This window comes from Megalops cyprinoides, chromosome 12 (genome assembly GCF_013368585.1).
Source record: "Megalops cyprinoides isolate fMegCyp1 chromosome 12, fMegCyp1.pri, whole genome shotgun sequence".
NCBI lineage: Eukaryota > Metazoa > Chordata > Actinopteri > Elopiformes > Megalopidae > Megalops > Megalops cyprinoides.
This window is the reverse complement of record NC_050594.1, coordinates 2577463-2604983: the sequence shown is the minus strand read 5'-3', so window position 1 is coordinate 2604983 and position 27521 is coordinate 2577463. Positions and strand designations below refer to the sequence as shown.

At 41.2% G+C, this 27521-nt stretch overlaps 1 protein-coding gene across 1 annotated transcript; it reads right to left on the bottom strand.

Moving 5' to 3' along the window:
• Window positions 1–10844: 10844 nt before the first annotated feature.
• On the bottom strand, window positions 10845–25979 carry rragd (ras-related GTP binding D). Its single transcript, XM_036542973.1, has 7 exons — window positions 25597–25979; window positions 22333–22628; window positions 20876–21075; window positions 19715–19829; window positions 15598–15740; window positions 12640–12788; window positions 10845–11202 (listed from the first exon to the last, which is right to left on the bottom strand). Exons 1-7 carry the CDS (start codon window positions 25733–25735, stop codon window positions 11051–11053), a joined length of 1194 nt encoding a protein of 397 aa, XP_036398866.1. The 5' UTR covers window positions 25736–25979; the 3' UTR covers window positions 10845–11050.
• Window positions 25980–27521: the final 1542 nt, after the last annotated feature.

Genomic DNA, 27521 nt, shown 5'->3' with positions numbered 1-27521 from the left:
TAACAACACTGACAGAAAATCATGCAATATTCAGACAGATTTATAGTAATCATTTAAGCATGGTTATGTATATTTAATCTCACACACCAAAGTCTTTTTGATAATATGAATTTACATAATATTGTAGATATTGTGTTTTCAAACCAAAATGGAGAATTAATGATTTTTTTTCATCACAGCAGATGCTTACAGCTGTTCATCAGCAACACCATAGATGATTCTTAATGACACATGGCCGAATCCCCTTTCATATGGAACGCTTGACCTTTGACCTCTTGTGTTCAGTCCATCAGTTGGAGAAGTCTTGTGGAGCTGTACATAGCATCACTGTGAACCCTGATGCCAATATATCAGATCGAACACATGTATTCATTTTTATTGTACTTGTATTGTAGCATAATTGGTTTCTGTCAGAGTGCTCAAGTTAACTTGTGGTAGGGCCTGAATAGTGTTGTGGTCACACTCACTGGTCTGGGAGTGTTGCTAGCCTGGTCTGACTCGTTTAAATTGAATGGATACACTTATGTTCTATTGTGTGGGAAGTCGCTCTGGATAAAAATGTCTGCTAAATGCATGTAATGTAATTTAATGTAAATTAAGGGTTGTAACAGTTGTAAAGCCATTCATTAGAAATACTTTAGAGCTGCAAAACAGTATCAGTGGCACATAAAAAGTTCTGCTGATGACAAGCATGGAATTACAGTGGGAATTCATTACTGTGGGAGTAATTAACCCTTATTTTTTCTTTGGCCACTGTTGTGTTTTTGTGTGGTATTTTATAAATATTCACCCTGAACACAGATGTGTCCTGACGTCGTCACATGGGACAGCACCCTATGGAAGCGGGATCGATGCTATCCCAGCAGGAGCTTTTGCGCTCTGACAGTCTTTTTGAAGCTGCAATCAAACGCTCCCTGTGACCCGATTCCAGGCTGCGCTAATACTTAATCCAGCCCAATGTGTGATTTCACCGGAACTCCAGTCCTCTACAGCATCCACACTGGCTCCACGGGGAGGGCTGAGATCTCTACATCAGCATTCCACGGGAATAGGAAAGATGGGTTATAGGAACACAGCCCATAAGAATCGGGGTACCCACGTTGCTGGGATTGGCGGGGTCTTTGTTTAAAACGGGGCGCACGTCCTACTCCTTTTAAGTCCGTAACGCAACTCAAGGGCCGTTACGTAAGGACGTTATCAGGGTTAATTACAATCCGTGGCGGTATTAAGATGCACGTGACGTGCTTTCTACCCCGTACAACATCTGTTAATTTTAACCCCTTGCCATCAAATTTCACATACAATTTTTTAAATCCATGTAAAGACTGCATTTTCACTTGTAGCTGATTACACGAGCCATTGGTTTAAAGAAAACGCACATCAGATTGGAAAAGCCTTGCCAGCTGTTGCCTATGCTCAGTCGTAAAATTTACACATTGTTGCATTTTCAATCGTCTACGCAGAAGAAAAACACAAGAATGCTCAACATCATCGACATATTTAATTAGGATACATCTTATGTGCAATGCACTATGTTTAAGGACTTACCGATAAAAGAAGCAACTGGATATTGTGATCAAAGACAATGGAACAGAATCTTTCCTATACTAATTTTATTTGAAAATTCTGCTTGTAAGAATCAAGCAATCCTCTTTTTTTATAGATTATTAATGCCCAATGAATTGCCTTTTTCTCCTACTCTGGAATGCCAAATTTGTATCATAGAGATGCCACTCACCGGCGTAAACCTCTCTAACAATCTGGGAACACGCAGGCGAGTATGTTCTCCTCTCTGATGCCAAGCACTACATATGATGCCAAGCAGAACTTCTTTTCACACCTCTCTTCTTTGCAGTCCCCCTGCCAAGCCTGCACAGATGTAAATCAGAACCACACGCTTTGTGCATGGCAGTGTGGCATAGTGGTAAGGAGGTGGACCCATAACTGAAAGGTTGGAGGTTTGATTCCCCCACAGGCGCACTGCAATTGTACCCTTGGACAAGGTACTTCACTCACAACTGCCTCAGTAAATATCCAGCTGTATAAATGGGTAACATGTAAAATTGTAACCTATATAAGTTGCTCTGGATAAGAGTGTTTGTGGAATGTCAGCAATGTAATAATGTGATGTAATGAGAAGCTTCACATAAGCAGAACGTGAGAGCTTGATTGACCAGCAGGGGGCGCTAGTGTGTGATGAGATGAGGACAAACCCCTGACTGACCTACCCACCCCCATGCCCTCGGCAGAATGAAGCTGCTTTGGGATCCCAGTCATCATCAGTGGCTGACAACAACCCCAGGCCTCAGAGCTCAGCTTGCATTCAAAACAACCGCCTTGACCACTGAGCTACTCAGGGGCGCTCAGGGCGAGACCAAAACCGGTTAGGTACCTATGATTTAGGCAGTGCTTGTGTCAGATTGTATCAGTCTGAATTCAAACAGTAACTGCAATATGGCATTGTATCCTAATTAGCATCATGACAGTTATTTTATGTTGGAAAGAATTTATTTAAGGATATCCTGACACTGTTGTATACACAGTGCTAGTAATTAGTGATTAGTGATTTGATAAAATTATTATATTATGTTATGTATCAATATTGTAATAAAGTTACTATATTGTATTTAATAAAGGATTGTATAAAATCTTATAAATCAATATCCATTGTATTCCATGTCTGAATAATTTAGTCAAAGGAATTTCTGTTTGAGATGAACAGTGTCTTAAACCTCCACTGTATCCACTTTAATGAATCAACTGCTTATAAGCATACAGTTATCATGGAGGGGTATGATTCTTATTAGCAGAGTAAAAATGTAAAGTAAACTGCAAATCCTGTTTCAGAGAATGGTCCTAGATGGTCTATAATCCCATGTACCCGTCATGCCTACCTACACATTTTATCATTTCACTCGCGTAAAGAAATATAACATACATTGTCTTCTTCAGAATCAGAGCCATTTGGCTCTGGTGATCATTTTTATTTACAGTCAGATGGGCTTCCTCCTCAGAGGAAGAAGTACTTGTCTTATAGTCCATTTCATGCTACAAGGTAGGAAAATGTGCAAATGATGAAGTGATATATTGAATCAAGCAGTCCTGTTCTGTACACAATCAAAACAAATTTAATTATACAGTGTTGGAGCAGGGATGTTATTAGATGAGTATTTTTTCAACATGAAAAACACAACAATGATCCTCCATGCAATTATAAGTGCAGCAGTTTCACGCTGTCTTTTAAATGTAGTTGCACAGCATGTGGTTACTTTAACTATATGGGTACTTTAATTATATGGGTAAATTTTGACCATGCGAGAATTTGGCTCATTAAGCATGCATGCAGATTAGTTCTGTTGTGTAGACAGTTTAAAATTAATGTGTTCAGAGCAGCATGCGGCACAGTGTCTTATTTTTTGTTTGCATTATGTCCAGTTTTCAGAAGTGAATGTGCACGGGAGGTGTCAGAACGGTGCGTGTAAGCTTATTGCCGCTGTGAGGATCTCCATGTGATCCTGACCCCTGAACGCAGCTCACACAAACTGGCAGTCCAAGGTGACATCTATTGCTCACAGCAGCATACCACCCCCCACCCCCCAATTTGAACTGGGAGGTCTGCCTCCTGCCACTTTGTGGATTCTTTGTTTTTTTTTCCCCATACCCTCACACAGAACACAGTTAGGTTCAGCTGGCTATACCCTCGACAGCCAGTTTTCGTGGTTTGTTTTTGAATTAAGGGCAAGCGCTCAGCTAGTTGTAACAATGCTGTCAGATCTCTTATTACTGAGTTCACTTTTTCTGTTTTACTTTGGAACCAAGAGATTTAAAAATCTCATTTTCAAGATAGAATGTTTTTTTTTGTTTTGTTTTTCATGGCAGTTTTACTGAAAAATGAGCAGACAGGACACCAAACTTCTGAGCACAGATCAAAATCACTAAGTTATATAAGATAATACATTGCACTGATGTGCGTAAGATTGTGCAGTGTACAGATGTGCATTTTTCTAAAACCATCTTCAAGACCACTCGCAGTTTAAAATTAAGATCTCTTTCCCTTGTTTGGTGGTGGATTACACTGAAATTGGCCTGAGTCTTGCACTTGTGTGCTTTTTAAATGAGATTCTTGCTCTGAAACATAAGTTACGGGTCATCTGAAACGCCTCAGGATCAAGGTGTTGATGCATAACAGTGTGCAGCATTATCTGGATTTTTTTTTTTTTTTGAAAAATTGGACTACTACTTTAATCTCCAACCCCCACCCAAAAAAAAAACTACAGTGAGATACATAAAGGAGATTAATCCCTGTGCAGAGGGATTCCCCAAATGAAAAGGGAATGGAGCCCAGTAGCAGCTTGCCAGCACGGGCCAAATGCCATTCGGAAAGCCTTACTGTCATTCTGAGAGGCGGCCGTCTGCAGGCTCCGCTTTTAAACCTTAATGCGCAATAAATCACGGCAAATGCTTTGCCTAAATTGCACATGCTTTTTTTTGTTGTTTTTTTTTTCTTGTTTGTTTGTTTCTTTCCTAAATCGGTATTTATGTAATCTGTTAGATTAATTTGGGGCATGATCCAATACAGTCCCAGGAGCTTTTGGAAATATCCCTGCGACTTAGACTTTGTGCACTATGCTCAATGCTCCTGGCCTCCTGGACGATCGTCACAGTTCCTTCTGAGCTAACAGCCACATACACAGAAAACCGTTGTGACAATGTGGCTCATGTTGCATCTGATAAATGACCCCCCCCCCCCCCCAGGGTCTGAAATGGTTCCTCACTATATCCGTTTTGAAGCCTAACTCTGTGTTACATGAACACACATAACAGAATACTATAGTATGTTTACTGTGCCTGTAATCATACTGACACCAATTTCAAATCCAGAATGGATTAAAGTATATATATACGCACACATGCTTAATGCAAAATAGTTACAAGCATCATTACATTAAATATATTATCATAATTATCAATGAATAAACCATAATCTTTCAGATAATATTTAGTATTGGTTGTCCAGTTTCATTACTTTCATAAATATATTCCACTTATAATAAAAGTAGATTTTTGAACATGCTTCATTTTTTGTATTTTTCATAGGATGTTTATTTTGTATTTACAAAGGTAATGTTTATATGAATTATAGAAGTATTTGCCATGCTGCTGTCATAATTGGCTTTAACAAACCTCTCGAACAAAAGTCTCTATGCCAGTTCTTTTTATGATAGCTGTCAGTTTTGCATTTGCCTAAAAAAGCCTATTTGACTAAAAATAGTTACAAGTGACAATGGAGAGGGTCCAGTTGGTCCAGGAGTTCTGAATAGATTATTATTCCAGCCTGGGTGAAATTATCAAAGGATGTGATGGAGGGCAAGCTGAACTGGAAGAGGTCAGAGTGTGGAGGAAGTCCAATGGCCAAAGCAGGGACAGTGTGGGAAACACCACTGAGATATTTCAGAATGCCTCTTTGTGCCCATACATAAACTGCCTGCTGGTGTCAAAGCCTGGGCAGTATTTAACACTGCTGACAATTATCATGGAGATGTTCTCTCAAACAATAGAGTTTCTGGCATATGAGCTTAGTGCTGGCGATGTTGCACTTGGTGATATTTTGACAGTAGAGCTCAAAATGTTGTTCTGCAATGATGAGGTGCAGTGAGACCAAAATGCATTTGGGGGAGATTCATTTACTACTGCCAACTTTAGAAGTGGGAGTACTTCTGATGTCACAAGCGTTACTCTCCAAGCACTGGATTGTGACACAACCTTGAGCAGGAGACTAATTAACATGTATGCTTTAATTTGCACAAGCTAGGCAGACTGAATCCCTCCCCCAGTCTTAGCTGACATCCACCTGATACTCTGTACAGGTTATGACATTATCACTTGAACTCATGGCCAAAAAACCTGCAATATTGGAAAGCTCACCGTATTATGGCCTTTTAACAGTCTCATCTCCAAGCAGGTTAGTGTATAAATGCATTAGTTTAAAAGACTGACAAGTCACAGACGTAAACATCAGGTGCAGGTCATGGTGTGTTGGTTGAGCAGTGGACATGACCTCTGGGACTAACTCATTAGGTTCAGAGATTAACTGCTCAGTCCTACACAGGGGGCAAATGCATGAAAATCTCTGGCTGCTTTCATGCCATCACTCTGGTGCTTTAGATGCTTGCAGAGTTTATTACGTGTTTATTCCTTGTGTGGGTGGTGGAATCGGCTTGCTGTTGCAGCGGCCTGACAGTCTGGGGAGTAGGCACGGAGGCAGTAATACTCATCATTCAATGACCCGGTATCATGAGCGACGCAGATATGTTACGTGGTGTGACGTGTGCCTATGTGGTATTAAAATGGCATCTGTCATAAAAAGGTGATTCCAATGGAAGATTATTATGTTGTTGAACGGATAGAACTTCTTGTTAATTTAGTACACAAACAGCCAATGCACTGGGGGGGGGGGCACACAAAATCAAAGAATGTAGTGAACCCTGCTTTGGTGGATTTTGCACATGGTAGCTCTGTAAGCATTTGTTTTAGCAAGCGCCAAAGCATGGGATCTTGATGCTAATGCATGACAATGGGTAGAATTCTAGAGAGAGAACTCTCTCAGTGTCACTTCTACCGCATGACAGACCCCTTTCAGTTCCCCTCCTTTATTTCTATTCCACTCCCGTTTTATCAAATTCCCCGTCAGTTCCAGAGCCAAAGTCCACAATTCAGTTCCTGCTACCCTGCTGTCCTGGCGTGAGGTTATTCTTTGGACAGCCTATAATGTAAGACCTATAAAATAAAATAGTGCAGGTTATAACAAAGAACAGTGAAGTTCAAACTTTTAGTTGTGTCCCCTCTTAAAATTGCAAGTCATTGCGTCTTCCTCACGTTCTTATTTTGGTACAAAGTGAATTAATAATCCATTACTTATTTAGAGTTGTCGTACTTCATACAGAGAAATGATGGTTTAGAAAAATAAAACTCCTCAAAAACAGCGGTGAAAGCCTATCCAAAACACAGACTGTGTTTATGATTTATAATTTAAGGCAGCAGTGATCTAACTGAATCAATGAACACGTAACTGAGGAATAAATTGGTTCCTTTACTACATCAGCCCGCGCAAAAAATCTCTAAAATGGTAATCACTAAACAGTTATTAAGCCATACTATTTCTGGCAAGTTGAATATCTCAGAAATCTTCGGAATGTCAGTAACAGTAGTCACTGGCAGTGAATATAGATATAAATGAATCTTGTTAACTGCAAGGTGTTTTTACGCAAAGCTTACAGTGTGAGTATGAACCCACCTGTGAGAATCACTGGTTTTGCAGACCTTTCTGAAGAGTAAGGCTTCATTTGCCCTATGATGGAGGAAGCATTCAGGTGTTCTCAATCACTCACATTTTTGAACCAATCAAAACAGATCACTGCTCCACCAATGACAGGATCCATTAAACTTCTCTCCTGTCTCCTGACGATATTCTGTTCTACATTTAGACAGTTAAGACAGTTCCTCTAGTCACTCCTGCACTTCTGCCATATACCTCTTCACTGGTCACTTCCTCCTGAATCACTGGTTGTATCTCTAATGATTTTAAGCAGACCTGTGTCTCACCCCTTTTTAAAAAGCCAACTGTTATCAACCGATATCTCTCCTCCCATTCCTGTCTAAAACTCTTGAATTGGTTGTTTTTCACCAGCTGACACACTACCTGACTGAGAATAAGTTACTCGTCCCCAACCAGTTGAGCTTTGACAAATGCCTCTTAATTGAGTCTGCTCTTTTCTCTGTAGCAGAAGCCTTACCTTTCTGAATGCTCCTACTGAGTATCCTGGCATGGCTCCATTTCAAAATTTCACAGCCTTACCACATGAATCCACCATGGACCTGTTCATGGTCCCCTGCTGTTCCCGCAGCTCACCAATATCCTGGGATTCTCACTCCTCCCATGGATTCTCCTACCACTGCTGTGCTAATGATTTACAACTCTTTCCCTCCCTCCTACCTACTGATGTACATATCACCCAGCACATCAAAGCCTGCCTCAGTGACATTTCAGATTGGAAGATCAGTCGGCAACTCAAACTCAGTCTCCCTGAAACAAAACTGCTCTATCCAGGCCTCATTCCCCTCCATCATTGATCTCTCCATTACCCTTGATAACAAAATGGTCCCTGCATCCAAGACTGACGGAAATCTTGGTGTGGTACTGGATAATAATCTGTTTTACCTAAAACAGTCTCTATCACCTTGAGCTGTTGATTCTTTCTTCACAATATCTTCAAAATTTGTCAATTTCCTATTACATATGCTGCCATTTTCCAGGCACTTGTGCTGTCCCTACTGGACTATTGCAAGTTACTCCTTGTCAGTCTCCCTAAATGTGCCATCAGGCCCCTTTGGCTCATACAGAATGCTGCTGCTTGTTTTGTCTGCTGCCAGACAGAGTACTAGCCTTTTTTGCTTCTTCTCATCTCTCTCCACTGTTTGTTGGTTGGTTCATCTTCAATCCATTATCAAACCATACACTCCTGCCAGACCACTCCACCCCGCAACCTTGGGCTCCCCTGTCTTCCCTCTCCAAAATAATCCATCCACTCAGTCAGTTCTCTCTTCTGGTCCCTCCTTGATGGCATGAGCTCCCCACAGCTCCCATACACTTTTATAGGTTGCTCAGGATAGGAGGGTCTGGTAAAAGACTAAATGTAAATATAATGTAAATGTAGCAAACCACACATCTTCCGTGCAACCTCAGTCTTTTATTCTGAGGCCTCTACAGAGAATTTTATTATTATTATTATTATTATTATTATTATTATTATTATTATTCCCATTATTTGTACACTGCATAAAACAATGAGTAAGAGAGATAAAGGGCTTCAGTTTTCAATTGGATCCAGCTCCTGCAGTATAAAAGGTTTTGGTCTGCAGTATAGTGTGGGAGAGATTATAATTCTGAACATGAAATTGTCTTACATAACCCATTTCAGTCCTCACCAGAGACTATTTAGGGCTTGTCCAGCAAGGAGACAAGATTACATAAGAAATGATGACCTCATAAGACAGCAGTTCCCCAGTGAGGTAAACTTCTCCTTGCAACTGCTTGCAGGCTTACAACTGGTGCTTTCCCTCACCGTCTGAGACTGATTTGTATGCTGGGAGGTTTTGCGGAATCTTTTACATGTAGTGAGGTTTCCGAGTATTTCATACCAGCTGATTTATTTCCAGTTTTTAAAACCTGGTAACATGCCACTCACTGACATGGTTACTGAAAGAAGTCATTTTCAATGCCAATATACATTGAATATAGACCATTATAAACAGCATGCAATTTAGTATAGGGCCAATTCACACAAAACATTAGAAAGCATTGGGTAGCATTTCCTTAGAACAGCGCTTGTTCAGTCTGTGTGGGCTGGCTTCATATTAATATCAATAATTTCAACTGAGGACAGATTTCTTTTACAAGAATATTTGCATGTGACTAATATGCCGTTATGTAGCTGACAGCATTTTTTCTGAACTGCATGTTTTGAACTTGAATGACTTGAATGGCTACTATGCCAGTGTGTGGTATAACAGAGACTAATGACAGTGGTGTTTGCCAGATCATCAACCAGAATGCATAGGTGACACTTTATCATGACTGCTAGCACAATCAGAGAGTCGAGAATTTTTCAGATGGCCACAGGAAAACAAAGCTAATCTCCGAGTTACAAATTTGAAAAATAATACTGAAATAGAAACAATAAATAATTCTTTGTTTGCAGTTGCAGTTATATACACAATAAGAAAATTCACACAAGATTATATGAAAAGCATAACAAACATGTTATTTTATTCATGAACAAAATAAATAAATAAATATGCAGTGCATTAGTAAAGTACTAAACAGATACAAATGATTCTGTGATTATAAATGCAGACAGAGGGCCTGACATTAGGATATCTGAAAATAAAGACATTTGGTGTGCTTTCTTCATTCAAATAAATGACATGATGCTGAGCTAGAGATTGTCACTAAAATCAAGTGAAATTAACAGTGAGAAATGAATAAGGCTAGTTAATCCAAATGCTTTGCAGTTTAGCCTTTGACTAATGATTTTTTTTATATAAATATACCTTTATTTAACTAAAAACTGTAACCGTCCAATGCAGGATGGATTATTACTTAATATTGTGTAAGTAATTAAAAAAGAATCTTAAATTCGCCAGTCAAAATTAAAGACTCACTGCACAGCATGTAGAATAAAAGCAGACCTAAAAAATTAAGTGAAGGCTAACACATTCACGAGAAACAAAGATTAATAATAGCACATTGTCATTTGTTTCTCTGAAATATTTTGACAGAAGAGGAAATGTTTCAACCAGCAGCACACAGGAACCAAAAAGTCAACCCGTACCTGTGTGCTTGTGGGTAGTGTAGTTCCACAGCTAGTGATATCATAGCGATAAGAGCAAGCTTCTGTTAGTGAACACCTCTTTATTCTTGCTGGATCACTTCCTGTTTAGGGCTAAATGATGGGGCAATTTGTGCTTCCTGGAGTTATGCAATCAGAGATTTTTGTTGGGGAAAATGCTTTAAATCAATGTGTTTAACATTTTCTCATGGACTGCAGGGGGCTGGGAAAGAACATTTACAGTTGCTAAGGTATTTCACTATTGAGGCTGGCTCAGTGCATTGGTATATCTATCTACATCTCTCTTTGCTTTAAAATGGGACGTTTAGTACAACACCATCAAGCTGCCTGTGAACACGGGGACTGAATTGTTAAATTAAGTATAAAATTTAAAAATCAGTGTTTTCAAAAGAACAAACGAGACATTTCTCACAAAAAAGGAGACACACTTCAGCATTTTAAAATTAACACTTGACTGTGACAAGACATGTGCGTTGGACGTTCAAACTCACAACATGATCGTTTTTGGTGATTGTCTGAGAGAGCTGAGAGTGTCAGCTGACCCCCGCCCCCCTCCCCCGGGGCACGGCATAATAGCTGAGGCTGGGGTGATTTTCTCATCGTCTCTGTGCTTCATGCTTCTCCGACCCCATGACTGGGGGTCAGTGAGGGAGACCCTGTGTCCCATTGGGCGTGGCCTGTTTGCTCCACCTCCTCTGACTCAGAAGCTTCCGGGACTTCTGCACCTTCACACGCACATCGAACACCTCCTGGATGGCCTTTCGGAAACAATGGAAGTTGTAGTCGATCAGTCCTGTGGAAACAAAAGCATCATACTGGGGTCAGCATTCGCCCAAATGCAAATGCGACACACCTGTGTGCAAGTTACACGGCAGACTTCCTGTGGGATTCGGTCAAATATTGTGCTGAGTGTAATGAACTTTACGTCTGTATAAGATGAGAAATCAGATAATAAATATGTAAATGAAGTGAGCCACAGGGATCAGGAACACCAATATGTCCCCAGCCCTTAGAATCATGACATTAATCCAATAATTGTCGTTAACAGTAACACCCATTTTATGATTGAGAGGAGGGGGAAGTTTGGTGCAGGCTGCAACATCAGTGGCTGTGTAGAATTTGCATGATATTAATGATGCTTTTACCGCAGTAAACACATCACACATTAGTGCTGTGGGTGTTGCGGCACTTTGACTGATGATACCAGGGCTTGAAAGCACCAGTCCTTTGATCAAATAATGCAGCAATGATCTTGACTTGCATGCCTTTGCTTTGGGAAAAAGTAGGTGGAACCAAAATAGAACTTGTATTCCTCTCTTGGTGAAAACGAGAGGGATGCGATCACAGCCTATAAAACGACAAAAAAGAACTAACAGAAACAGCAATGTGATCTGAATCCAAGTCTCAAATTGCTATGATGTGGTGTGTCTCAAAATAATGAGATTTGTTGTGCCTTAGATGACAAAGTTTAGAAAATCTTTTAATTGGACTCATAAAATAGGGCATTAATCTGGTGTGTTTGTGTGTTTGTGAGTGTGCGTGTTTGCGTGTGTGTGTGTGCGTGTTTGCGTGTGAGTGTGTGTGTGTGTGTTTGCGTGTGAGTGTGTGTGTGTGTGTGTGTGTGTGTGTGTGTGTGTGTGTGTGCCAGCAGCAATGTCCTTCTGCACCCCCTGGCCCCCGTGATGACTCAGTACCCAGGGAAACTAGATTATGAGCATTTTCATTTCTGTTTGACTAATCAGTGTTTATTCCTTTGGTCAGGACCGCAGACAGTCTTTTTCACCATGGGCATGCTCTGCTTTTTTAACACAGAAAGAGGAAATCTACAGGGAAGGACTAACGTCACTGCGTTGGCTTTGCTGCAGGGAAGTGTACTGTGTCACCAAGCACACGGGCAAGTTGTGCCCTTGCCCTCAAATGCCAACAACATTGCGACAGAGGCTGTGGTGGCCAAAACCCATCGGTCGCTTATTGGGTTTAATTTCCTGCATGAGACGCACCAGACTGATGCAGTCATTTTTATGAATGTTCTGATGAGTTTCTGATGACAGGGATAATTGAACTTGCCCCCCCCCCCCCCCAATAAAGAGCACCTTCTGGACATAGTTTTCACTAAAAAAACAAAAAGATAAAGTGAGTAAAGATCAGGGTTCCAGTTTAGTATTTCCCATGTCTCAACAGAGGGGGGGCGCCATCTGCCACTTGGCAGGGTTGTGCTGAGCTTTCTCACCTTTCCGCTCAAAGCTCTCCTCCCTCAGGAAGCAGACCAGGGCCAGGAACTTGGTCACCTCCTTCAGGTACATCACAGTTGTGTTGTTGAGGCGGATGATGGCCATGGACTCCTTGTCGTAAGGTGACCCCGCATCGTCCCCTGTCAGGCTGAGAGGGATCATGTGTTTAGCAGGCCCCTTGGGCTCTTCCCTGATAAGTCTGCAGTCTATTATTTATTTGCATGGCAGATGTTCTGATCCTGGTTTATTCCATTTTTTATGACCGGACATATTTAGGATATTTAGGACATAGTATCGTAATTCAGGTCAGGCGCCATGCTCAGAGGTAGCTCCTAATCTGGGGATGCTAGAACCTTTTGGTCACAAGCTCACTGTCATAGACAATACACCCCCCTAATACCTCAGTACTCCTTCCTGCTTAATACAGTTTATCTTTCAATTATCATTAAAATGTACACAGTACATAACAGCAGACCACATGAGACTGGTTCATACAGGATTTGTACATTCAACTGACCAACTTTCCTGGGTTTTATTTTCTGGCAGGATATGATAAACTGTTCCTCTGGGTCATTTATTTGCCTCTTTGCCCCTTTAATGTGACATTAAAATGCTAAGTCATTTACGGTTTCCTTGGTAACCAAGTGAGTCGTTCTCGCTGAATTCCGGAGATGGGTTGTCCATTTTTGGAAGTCTTCCTCTTCTCGGAAAAATCACACAGAGAGCAACACAACGAAATCCTCCACCTACTCCTCGTAAGTCCAGATAGCTAAGCTAAGCTTAGAGCAGGTTGGTGCATGACCTGAATTCACATTTCAGACAGCTGTTCGTTTACTCTGGGCCTAGAGCGCAGGTCCGCGGACACAGACGGCAAGTCACTTCACATGGCCAGCATTCTCATCCTGCGTTTCATGTCTTTGGTGGTGGTGTCCTTCACAAATTGCTGGCTAAACAGATTAACAACCAGAACGTGTAAAAGCCGTCAGCACGCAAGGACACGGGGACAACGTTGTTAGAGTCAATTAATCCAAGCAGACATGGCCACAGAGTGCAGCACACACGTGTCGCACATCCGTGATACCGCTGGTTATGCCTCACATGCAGAAATTTATTTATTCACAGGCTGGTTATGAAAATATGCAGGGCTATTTTGTCTGGATCTTTGTCAGGATACAATTTCTTTATGCATTCCTCCACAAAAATCAGACTTACTCCTTTTCACCTATTTTAAGTTTCATACATCAAACTTAACAGAGGTGCGGTATGGAGGTTGCATTGGATTTTTTAGTCAATACATATAGTATCTTAAATTATAAGATTCAGCTTCATCCATCCGGCTACTGGGGGACACATTAGTCAAAACGCCATGGTGGCATAGTTACATGCTTGTGCAGATTTGTTCAAGTACTGCCTGCTAATAAAACCATCATAATTTTACTATTATAATACAAGAAGAATGTTATTAAAAGTCCTCTCACTTTCAGGCAAAATTTTGTTCATAAAACAAACATGTAACGCTTGCAAAAACTACTATTTGCATCATTTATAATCACTCATCAATAATGAGTGACTATAAATGCTTACGTCCAACTGTAAGAGCTGTTGGGTAGTTTTATGCAGTAAACAATAAGACATTACATGTCTGCATAAACTCCCTCTCCCCCCTCCCACAGGTAGTGTTACCAGTTTTCTTATATGATTACATAATGTTTTTACTTTTACCATAAAACTAGACAATTTCACCATTGCAATTTGAAAAATGGATGAGAGTTTCTTTGGAGGACATTATTATGAAAATAATACTGGTTCCTGAACCGAGCATATCCATATGTAATGCACAGGACACCATTATCTAGTCTGTTGAAAGCCTCACCCTCAGTTGTCAAAAGCCCTTTACAGACACAGAAGAGTGATTCTGCTGGAATTTTCAACAGTTTTTCTTCAATTTGTGATGTATGAGTGTATTCAGCAAAAAAGTCGCCTGAAAATTCACACCTTCAACATAAACAGCAACAATGTAAGTCCGTATCCACTGGTATTCATCACATTCTTGGGTTCTTTCTACAAAGTAAAACTGGATGTCCCATGACTGTCCCCCTGTTGTTTTTTTTTTAAGTCAAATGTGACATATAGAATTTTTTCATTTGACTTAAGTTGTGCTCTCTTTTTATTTATTAATTCATTTTTTTTTGTTCTCAGTTGTTGTCCAAAATGACAGTCCCAGGAGGGGTGGGTGGAGAATGTGCCGCTTTGGGTTTCCAGAAGCTGGGACAGGATCCAGCACAGCGAGTCCTCCACGAGGACATCTGCCGTGTCACAGCTGTGCCTGTCGGGGTGACGCCTGATCCCCCAGTACCACCCTGCTGACCCCGTTTCACACCATCACGTGGGGCCCCTCCTGCTGCTGGCATGCTCTGAGAATACCAACACTCAGCCAGCACTGGGGGACAAACCCCAGCGAATCTTCCCCCACCAGAAGAGAATGGGGCCTGAAGTAAAATGTCTGGTCGTGCGTGGATGTTTTTTTCCCCACCCATGTGCTAAAATTATATTTCAGCCAAACAGTGTGAGGAGCATTCTAAAAAAACCACGCATGCAATTATTTTGGATCATGTTTCACAACATATTTTCGTCACTAATGGCAACACAGCCAGTCTGCTCTGCATGCTTAAAACGCCCGTGCTGCTGCAGAGACCCCACACACCCCCGGGGGTGGTACAGTGAGCCATGGTCATGTAACTGCACGGGTTGCAGGGTTGTTCAAATCTCCGGTGGGGCACTGCTGTTGTACCCTTAAACAAGGTACTGCAGAGCAGGCATCCTGCTGTTCACACGGGTAAAGAGTAAAAATGTAAAGCAGTTAGAGAATAAATCTTGTAATAATCTGCACACTCTGTAGGGGTTTGGGGGTACTTTTTATGCCGAGGAAAAGTGTAATGTGGAGAAGACGGACTCACCCGTAAATGCAGGAGATGTCGATGACCACATCGATCATATCACAGCACAGTTCGTACGTCTGCATGTCCACAGGGCTGCTGTCTGTGGCTATGTAGATCTTACTGACCACGTCAAAGAGGAACGCCTTTTCGATGCCAGAATTCTGGGGGACAGAGGTCAAAGGGCAAAACTGTTAGCCAGAGCAGCCAACTATTCAGATGCAAACCAGTACATCAGTGAAGCTTTCAGTGTGTTCACTAAGCGCATGTGGTTTCTGTTTCTGAAAGAGAATATAAGTAAGTTCCTCTAATCTGTTTACAAACACAATGCGCTTTGGGGTGAATAACCCCATCAATGCCAGACCTGTACGTTTCCGTTAAGTGTCTTGTGTGGACATACACACAGCTATTGCTCTCATTGTGCATACGGTAATCGCATCCCTCCAACGCGTTAAACTGCACCAGCAAAGGCGGATGAAGTGGTTAGCTTGTAGGCACTAAGAGCCTTCCACATCCGTAAGCCGGACTTTAATACCACTGACAGGGAAGTAACCTCTCCGTAACTGGAGGTGTGTGACTGGATGGTTCCTCACAATCATCCATGGGACCACAGAATTCTCTTCTGAATATGCCCAAAGATAGACCCACTAAACAAATTAACATCCAGAGAAAAGCTTAAAACCCAGATAAACCAGGTCTCTATAGCACATTAGGCATTACAACTAAAGCCTGGCTACCCGACCGAACCCGACAGGACCTGACGAAACATGTCAGGTTAAGGCTGGTTCCAGCCTATAACTGTGTTATAGCACTCGGGTTCAGACTGCATTTGGGCTCAGCGTTTCTGGAGGTCAGGTTCTGAATGCCCTGGTGTCTAAAATCTGGGCTAAAACTTCATTTTGAATGAATGACATAGACACAAAGGGAATGAATCTGTTTTGAAGGCTACCGGCCCCATCAAGCTTGAATGAGAGATTTATTTACTCACATGGACAGGAAGAGCTTATTTTTGCCCAAATGTCCCATATTTTCTCGAAAAGGACTGTTTTTGCTTTGTTAAACTGTTGAGCTGGATTTTCCCATTTTTATTTGTTTACTTGTACAGACTTGTATTTATTGTATAGTGCACTGTTTTCGCAACAAGGATGGACTGCATTTTGTTCAACTGTTAAGCTGTTGAATAATACATACTGCCAGACTCATTTATTTTTTGTATGGACCTTTATTTATTGAATGCGCTGTGTTTTGCCCAAAAGGAGAGTTTTGGTGAAACTGCATAAACTACATTATTTTGATTCTATTTCATTATTACCAGTACCTGCTTGGGTAATTACAGAGACGATTATGGAAATGACATGTCATTCTATACTCTTTGGTAATTACTACTGTTTTCACACCCCAATCAGGGCAGGTTTGAGCAAGCCCGGCACCAGGAGAAAATACAGAGTGCTGCAATTGCAAAAAAAAGTCATAAATACTATGTAGACACTGGGACATAAGGAGACAACTGGGGGTGCGCTGAAGTCAGTCTGGGGGTGCAATGCACCCCTAAGCACCCCCATAGTGCACGGCCTGGGTTTGGGCCAGGTTAGGATAAAATCACCGTGATCAGGCCAGGTTCGGTTCGGCTATTAAAGTGTGCAGGTTGTGTTGGGCTCGGGTTTCAGTTTCAGACCAATTCAGACATTTAATTACAACTACTGTATTATCCAAATAACGCCACTAGGCAGCAACCCAGGTACAGTGCAATAAAATCCCCCATCAGAAGAAAAAATAAAACCCTCCGAGGTTTCCCTCCAAATTGCTGATTGATGCAGTGCTGCCACCTGCTGCCTGAAATAAGCACCTACAGGGTGAACAGCAAGACTGTCAAGCTGAAGATAGTCCTGAACCCATTGTTTGTGATTAACGAACTTGCCATCAGTAGCTGATTCGTCCTCAATTAACTGTATCTAATGTGGCAGCATTACCTTGGTAACTATGCACTTTAGACTAAATTATTTTAATAGCACAGTGATCTGGTTATATATTTTAAAAGACTGAAATGAGGACACCTACGTATAAGAAACCATCCCCAGCTAGCTGCCCTATGTGTGAAACTGTAACCGCTCCAGTTAGAAATTAGTCACAGTCTGGGCCGCATTCAGAACTAACATTGAGGCCAACTTTGATTCTATTCACATAAAAGGTGGTCTCTATAAAAGAAAATATCTGCCAGCTAAATTATATTTTATAGTACATGTGTATGAATTACATATTGACTATCACAGAATTCCGGTGACAACAGACCTTGCTTTCTAGTTATTCATGTCATATAAATGATTTGCTTGTTTGATTTCTACAATTTTGAAGCAGTCAACATGAGGAGAACTGTATCACATCGTGGTAAATTGGCGGTTGATTTAGATTTAGAATGCCTACTGATTGATCGATCATTGATTCAATGATTGGTCATTCGTAACTGGTGATTTGGTATAAACAACTGCTGAAAAAAGAAATTAAAATAATTGACCATGACCCACTCAAGCAACTGTTGCATGGGTACTTTCTGTACAAAGTGATGATTGGGCAGAGGTGATAAGCCTGATGAAATTCTTGGAAGGAACCAAAATTATCCAGGTATAAAGAAAACAATGGCTTCAGCCCATTTGTATCTCTTAGACTGGAATAAATAAGAACTTTGTTTCTGACTTAACTTGAGCCACACTTCAAACAATGCATGAAAAAAATAGCTAATCAAGTTTTTTAACTCATTGTTTCCATGTAAACAACAACACTCTGACCCATTACTTTCCTGGTTTATATATAGGACATGACAGATCATATTCCAACAATAGCACTGCAAACAAATTTCTAAGGAGTGCTTTCCCCCTTGCACGTCCCTGCCAGTGGGTATACCCATCATGCATTGCAGCTGAGAAACAAAATAGCATGACCGAGGTGATGTCATGTGCTATTTCCTGTTGCCAATTTTATCATCCTGACCTATAATTAGACATAGCCTGAAGAACTAGAAATAACTAACGGAGAAAGGCCCTCCCTCAAACACAGGGGTTCTCTTAGGCGGTGAAAGAGGGCGGCCCATTAGGTGCCTGTTTCCTTTCAGAGCCGAGACAGACATGTCATAGGCAGAGACAGCAGTTAGCTCCTACAGGTCATAAGTCTTGGAAAATAACAATAATCTGTCTGGCATGGTGGCTGTCAAGGTGGAGAGGGCTATGATGTAAAATCCTGCGTAAATGTGATGATGAAAAAAAAAGAAATCAACATTAGCTGTACAGGAAAAAAAAGCATCGAGTGTTATTTCAAAATGACTGCCCACATCTTAAAATAAATATTCATAATTTCTGCCTTTTGTATTTTATTATTCGAGTGACACAGCCCTTCCTACATTTCCCCTGAGGAGGATATCCCGAGGCTGCTGCCAAGTACTGTCCTCGTGCAGTCAGCTGACCTGTGATAAATTTTCCTGCCACCCTCTGGAATGGCTGTACACAACCAGCAACCTGCAGCTTCCCATGCTATTCCCAGCAGCCTGCTCCACTGCGGGTCCTCAGCGGGCACAGCCTCAAAGCTGCCTCCCTATGCAGCAGCACTAACAGACTCATTGCCCTCAATGGAATGAGGCTTAGTGTCTAATCCTGATGCCACAAGTGGCCATCTTCTGAGGCTCAAATACAGCCAGCTCCATTCCTACTAATCAGGTTGAATGATGATTTCCATACCATTAGCTAACAGTTCAAGAATGATGTGTCACGTCTTATATCATCCTTCTCATCCTTGCTGAGAGGATGAAGTAAAACGTTTTGTATTCATCTAATGTTGTTTCAAATGATACTGACTCACATTATTATGATGCAAGCAATGTAAGGAAACATGCATGACATGAATTCCTGGCAAATGTTTTAACCGCTATCCTAATCATCAATACAAAAGTGCAACTTTTCCAGGAACATCGAAGGTTCGGAACTTAAGCTCAAGCTTGCCTATACAAGCAATTACTCTGTAAATATCATTACCACTCAATGACCCCTGAGGCCAAATCTTTATGTATGTGGTAATCTTCCACTCACAGAATCACACTTTGCATGCTCACCGCTGCATGGGTGGATATGCTCTGTGAATGAGCAGTACTCACAGAGATGAATATGTTGAGCAGGTTCTCCAGGGTGGGCAGCTGTGGGATGAGTTTCTGAACCACTTTGCTGAAGGCCTCGAAGATGGAGTGGTCATAAATACTTGTCAGGTAGAAACTGAGAAACAGAGAGATGGCCATTCAGACTGATGATTCTGTCTGTTATTCGGTCTACCCACTAGGCGCCCTGTCCTTAAATTAAGGTGGTTAAGCAAGCCTATTTGTTTTCCAGCCATTGCTTCTCCTCATTTTCAATGACTGGTGAATTCATTGTGATGTGAAACAAACAAGAAACTTAAAGCATGCTTACCAGTAATTTGTTGCTTAAAATGAGTAAGAAAATGGGTTTAATGAGACCTCTTATTTTAATTACTTCATGAGGAGTAATTGTCCAAGTTGCTCTGAACTCAACAGCCAACTGTTAGTTTCTCAAAAATGAACTTCCATAAATCTCTCCTTCGAAGTTATTTTTACATGCATTTTCATTTTTATTACCATTACACAAATTGATGAAACCTTTGCTTAGCTATTTTTTTGCTTAGTATTCCACATGCTTTAACACAGAGTGTAGCATAACTTGCCTAAATGCCTGACCCAATCTGTTAATAACATAGCAGAGATATAATCAGATACACTTACAATGATAGGCTTATAAATATGCATTACACTGCAGCAATGTTGAAAGGGCATAACTGAAGGCAGGATATGAGAGTGTTACCACACCACAGCCAGGTACTTACTCCAAACCACTTCAGGACATTTCTAGCTGTATTAATGAATGATATTAATGAACACTTTAAGGGCCCTTTCATGTTGTCAGAAACCTGCTGATTAATGTGTCACTGCTTATGGTTAATTAATGGTTTATTTTCAATGTTATATTAGTTAACAGACATAGTGATTTAACAGAATAAAATTATTATCTGTGTGTTAAAAATGTACTTCCGACATATTTAAAACCCAGACATACAAATAAACTTGGAAATAATTATTTACACACTGTTTAAGAGCTGGTTTTAAAAAGTCATAATTATTTAGTTTACGGTACAAAATGTATCAAATGTATAAATAAACAGACTAAAATAAAGTGTGAGCATAAGTGTCAGAGTTGATGGCAAGCATCCAAATGCTGTTCAACACCACTGAGGAGAAAGTAAAACACACCTCAAATGTATCCTTTCCAATGCCGCATCAGCCAGGTCATCGTTGGCCCGCTTGTGAATGTCCCTCTGCTTCTCGATCTTGTGGTCGTCCGAGAGGCCGTCCACTTTGTGGATGAAGACTTCAAAGTTGATGTCGGGGTTGACTTTGTAGGCCCTCGTTACTGTGAGATGGAGCCTGCTCAGTGCTTCAACGTAGTCGTCCTTAACGACACAGACAGAGTGCTAATGACCACAGAGCCCGGCCACACACCATCTTCATATACTGATTCCTGTTTTCTACTACAGTTTTTAAGTGGAAATAACATATTTACGGATACATCGCACTACCAGCTTAACAATCATATTAGAGAACGAGACCAGAGGTTTTCCAACTGCTTGTTGATGAGCCCTCCACACACACACACACACACACACATACACACGCACACGCACACGCACACACACACACACACACACCTCATTGAGAGTCTGTCAGTTTGTTGTTGTCCCTCTTATTGTCGCTCATTTTTCACACAGTGATCTTATGACAGTGAGCTGAAGCACATTTTTGCTCTCTTGATTGTCCTGTACATAAACATCTGTCTGAAGACTGTCCTGCTGCTCTTTGTCCTGTCATTACTAAGCCATCACAGAGCGCCTGTCACAATACTAAATGTTTACCTTCTACTTCATGTGTAAATATTTTAACCACAGAATTATTTATACAGTATGAATATTCTATCAACATTTGACTTCATTCAAGATTTACTGATCCTTTGTGTGTGTGGAAAAGCTCAACTTCTAGCTAGTAGTAAAGATTTTAACGCCAACATATTACACCAAGTCTTTCTGGAAAACAGGACTTCACTCCCAACCATCTGATTTAGAAATGGGTTTCCATGAAAGTACTGTGCTGTAAAAGTTGAGGCAGCTTGTATTGTAATATATTCCAACTTTACATAACTACCTAAGGCCAAATACTGCCATTACTAAGAAGCAAAACACTAGCAGGGCTAGATTTTCAACTAAATTCATATTAGATCTACTGTTAAGCCAGTCAGCTGGCAAGTTAGCTAGTTAGAATGAGAATCTGTGGAGTTTTGAAACAAACACAAAACATGTCATGTGGACAAAAACAGCTTCAGTAGCACAACATTAATATTTAAAATTTATGGTCAAAGGAATAAGGAATGAGTCCCCATCTGTATTTTGATGACCAACAATTTAGGACATGTTCCAAAAAACCAATATGTGGACTATTTTATAATTATCATTTTACATGCATATTCAATTGGCTCTCAGAATTAGTTTGATCGTCTGGTAGGAGTATTTGACAGTAAGTGGTGGATGTAACAAGCATATGCCTTTGTCTGGGTTTTATTTTCATTCAGTGACACCCTAAGAGCCTTTTAAAGGAAAGATTAACAGATCCGAAGAGACAGGAAGAGAGACACCTGGCACCTAGATCAGCACCCACACCTGGGAATCAATGACGAAGATCAGTGCTCCTGTTCCACGGAAGATCATCTCATAATCAAAGGTGGGGTCAAAGAAGTCTATCTGGCCTGGGAAGTCCCAGATCTGGAAGCTGACGAAGGAGCTGTTGGAGACGTCCTCGCGGCAGATCTTGTTGGTGCTCTCCAGGAAGAGGGTCTCGTTGGGGGACATCTTGTGAAACACCACCTTCTGGATGGAGGACTTTCCACTACGGCGCAGGCCCATCAGCAGGATCCGTGGCTTCACCTCACTGCTGAAAGGGTCACTGAAGCCCAGCACTACACACACACACACGCGCACGCGCACACGCACACGCGCACGCACGCATACACATACAGGGGAATAGAATTCACAAACACACAATGTGCATGCGCAGTACACAGTTTCCACATGAAATCACATTTGTTCGTATGTGTGCTTCGTTGCATTAACAGAACACCAGACAGAGACACTTCAGGGAGAGTGTGATGTGCAATATGAAGTAATCCAGCTATGGTGCTGGTGGGTAGTGATAGGACTGGGCGGTATGTTTAGATGACCCCTGAACACATCTGCTCACTGAGCCCTTTATGAAGCATCCTATAACTGCAGTTTCAAGTAAACATTCCAGAGTAGAATTTTCAAACAATCCCTATAACTCAAACCAAACCTTGACAACCTGGTCACATCTACAACTATAAAATTCCTCTCACAGCCTCTCTACATCAGCCGTCATTGCATCCCTCCCCCACCCCATCTCCCCCTTTCTTTTACCTGTTTTCCCTGTCCACAGGGCCCATGGCCAGGTGTGATCCCTTTGTTGGACTCCAAGCCCAAGACTACATCACATACAACCTTCATGCTTTGAATTTATGGAAGTTTACCTCTACTGAATGTTTGTTATGCTTGAATGCAACCCAGGAAAAACGAAAACCCCCAAATGTGTTTCACCTTTCTGCGAGTCAGACCCAGAGGTTAGCACTAAAACCTTTGTGCTATCTTTGTGGATTGTTTCTGCCTCTGATGCTGGGGTACTCAGACACTTCAAAGCTTTAGTGGTGGGAAATCTGACTCTTTTACAGAACAGATTACTTTAAATCCAGTGAGTTAGTGCAGTCTTGAAAGCTCAATATATCCAGCAAGACTGGGAAATAGAAGTAGCTTGCATCAATCAGACAATATATGAATCTATACAACACTCACTGGAAACACTAAATGTTACTCTGCAATCAAAAGCTCTCCAAGCATTTCTACAGAAATAACGGCCAGCTTTACTTCAAGAATTAAACTTTATACAAAGCGACAGCACAGGTTTTTATAATAAAGTTAAACAGAGGGATAAATCTAAATCTAAAGCTTTGTTTTACCTTCGAAAGAGTTACGTTCAGAATCTTCCATGTTTTACTTTTACTATGGAGGTGTATAGGACTTGAGGGCAGCCAAGTGTCAAACGCACGATTACACAGAGGGACTTTGTGGCCGGTATGAAAAACACCGTTGCACCAAGCAGCCGGTGTGTCACATTACCACGGTGATATGCGATACAAGCAGTAAATCAACTCATCAACATTCGAGGACTGTAGTGCAGATACTTATTTGTGCCATCAGCCTGAAATCATTTGCTCTGTATGATTTCAAAGGTGTGACCTTGATAGTTATGATGTGGAATTCAAGCTCCATTTGTTAAGACAGACGGGCACTCCTAATCTTAAAATAATATCTCAGGAATTCCCCTGCTCCACTGTTCTGATCCTGTTGCCAAGGCCACTGTGCACGCGGTCACGAATACCCACATAAAGACCAAAAAGGCTTTGCAAGACAGTACCTCTTTTGAAACTTACTGGTCCTAAAGACTTAAATACTTCTTAAATACCATTGGGGGGAAAAAATACAATAGCAGAATGCTAATAAAATAAGGCAAATTTATTGTAGTATGTAGTTACTGATCACAAGGGTACTGACACGCCAAATAACCCTATCATGGTAAGAAAATGTAGCCAATGTTTCACATTTGTGCATGATTAAAGTTCATTTATTCACCTACTGCTATCGCACTTACTGACAGCCCACGCAGCCCGGGAATGCGTCCCTCGCTAGGACGCGACATTTTTGCTGCTCGTCATCTGCGCGTGTCAAATGCATTAGTGGCTTGTGAAATCAGGACACGAGCTCCCTCTGAGTAAAGCTTCCCTCATTAGACCTGTACTGTGTCCCCAGATACTTCCGTTATCATAAAGCATTACGATATGAGAGTAAAAACGGACGGTGTGATCAATAGGTAACACCATTTGACAAAACTGGCTTCAACGATTTAACGATCAAGTCACCATAGAAACTTTGTTCAGTGCGGGATAATGGCATGTAAAGTGCGTATATTCCGAAACGAACCGAATGCCTGTTCTTTTAATTTTACATGTGGAGTTGTGAGGGTTTTTTCCCCAGTTGACGTAATTGTTCAAATATGTACCACCTACATGATTCTACAAATAAAACTATTATGGGCAACACAGAATGAGCTAAGTGTAAATCAGTTAAAACACTGGACACATTATGAGCAATGTGACAACCCGAGTCTCTATGACTTTATCTTGATTCCTTTCAAAGAAATGTGAAATAAAATGGGGAATGTTTTAAAATATTTCATGCGTTAGCTATTCTGCGGCATATAAATAAACGGGACAGTATTGATATACACCCTGTGAAACATTTGAATCGTACCGCATCTAACTGAACAGCTGTGGGTCTACATTAGGTCATCGCTAGCACAGTGAGATTCAAGCAACAGCAATTTGCCCAAATGTAACTCTGTAGGTCTGATAGGTCTGATAGGTCTAATATACAAAGTTACAGGTCTTGCGCTTCTTTCTCCCGCTATCTTGAGTCGAACGCTCAGAACTCTCCCTTTCTTAAATTACACTGTGACGTATGAAACTCCATGCGCACGTTATTGCTTTGAATGTATAGGTTGGAAGATAACGGCATAGGTCTGTCACTGTCTTTCAAATCGACGAGAAAAGAAAAAAACTGAAATTCACTCAGTTTAAATGCCAGCTATTTGCCGTGACAGTAAACCGTTTAGAATCTAATCAGCTAATGTTAACGGACTGCTACTATAGCACATCTTTCCGTATCAAACAACACAGACAGCTCCGCTAGCTTTGCTGCATTTATGAAACTTAAGTTGACGCGTGATTATTTGCACATTGCATCCACTGCGTCGATTTAAATGACCTTCCTAAAGTAATATAAAGTGGCAAAAGTAACTACCTCCGTCTTCGCAGCTACAGTCAAGATCCCCGTCCGTCAGTGTGTCGAGGTCATCATCGTCATCGTAATAAGCCATCGCCAACGCCTCATCTTCGCCATCCTCTTCCTCGCTATACTTTGAATTGACTTCGCTTGTCATTGTCCAAGTTTCCAGAAATTAGGCTACAGAAGCAGAGCAACTTTTCCACATTGTCACCTGATATGTCCGTACCATTGTGAACTTTCACCTCCTTCTTCCTCCAGAGCACGCACATGCCGGCCCGCCTCCGAGCGGAGAAAGAGGCGAAAGACTCCTCAAAAATGTTAGTCACTACTTTCACACTTACTGAATGAGGACTGGCATACGTCAAACTAGCGCCCCGGCATGTGGAACTCACATTCATCCTTAAATATTCTTATAGTATTTGACACCTCCCCTTTTCGTCAACACAGAGGGCAGGCGAGGATTTAACATGGTTGCCATAGCATCCATTTCCTTTGGATCCTGGGACGTGTAGTGTAGTTCCTGGACTTGAGCTACGATCGCAAACACGACGCTCAAGCAAAGTAGGACATTGAATTTTCTCGCGAGGCGTAAACAGCGGACCATTGTGGATCACAGCTGATCTACAGTCTCCAAATTTAAATATGATTTTTTTAGTGTTGTTTCAGTGTTATTTTAACTGCAGAAAAAAACCGTGTCACTAACAGTATTTCGTTTCACTGTAGGAGTAGGGATCTTGGATAGCGATTACTGTAGTGACGAATATGAGAATAACTGTAGCGATGTCTGTAACTATGTGTTATGATGTTATGTTTCAGGACCAGGGACAGAGCATGAAAATTTGAACGTAGTTTGTCATCTTTACTGTTATATAGGACAATTCATCAGGATGATGATGGAATTTGACAGGCGAAATGTTATACTGCAATCACATATTGCACCCATCCGAACATATAGCTACATACAGTACAAGAGGCTTAATGCCGTGAACTCATGGACAGAGAGACTGTGCTCACGGTGCCGCTGAATGCATTGGATATATTTTAATAAGGTCTTTCTCCTTGTCTTTGTCCAAACAACGTTGTCGAATTAGACTGTGACTTCCACAGCTACGTCCATTTATTTTATCTTGTTCACTTGCTTTGAATTCCACCGGACCACAACGTACTACACAGACCTGTTAAAGACCGTGTTAGTTAAATTAGTTATTTTCTTAAATTCGTTTTAAAAGTTTGTTGGTAATGGAGTGTATTTATCCACTTCCCCTTCTTCGTCAAGCTGTTTTGAGCAGAAAACCATCATTGTTAATATTTCCCACTACAGGGTTAGTCCCAGGATTGCTGCTCTGTTATTGTCCACATGATGGCGCTGTAAGACTAACTTCGCAGTAGGCTACCTCCTCTGATTTGTGGAGGAGTTGGAGCTGCGTCAAACTTTTCCTACTCTTTTATTACGCGGGAGGAAAACGTTGGATTTGTAGTCCAGAAAAACGCAGTCGCTGGATCTAATTTTCATGACTGAAAATATATATAGGATTGTACCTGGATTGTTCCCTGTCAAGGTACGTTTTAAGGAGTTGTTTTAATCCGTCGGATATTTATTATCTCAATTAAAATGGTTGTCTGATTTCAGTTGCTTGTTACGTCGTGCGCGTACAAACGAGCGAATCATTTTAACAGATATTTGTAAATTAAGCGTATGCATAGTATCCCTGTAGTAAAGATTTTTGAGATGATATGGTAAAATATACTTTGCTCTAGTAGGCTAAGTAGTTTTCAAGTTCACCTGTGTAAATGATGAGTACAGACGCAGCTGCATTTCACGCGTGGCAAGGTCTACGTTACTTACGCTCGGCGTCGAGTGAAATTTGTGTCGCTGGACTATCACAAATCATGTCTGCCGAAGTATCATTGTATCAGTACCGTAGTATCTCACGATGAAA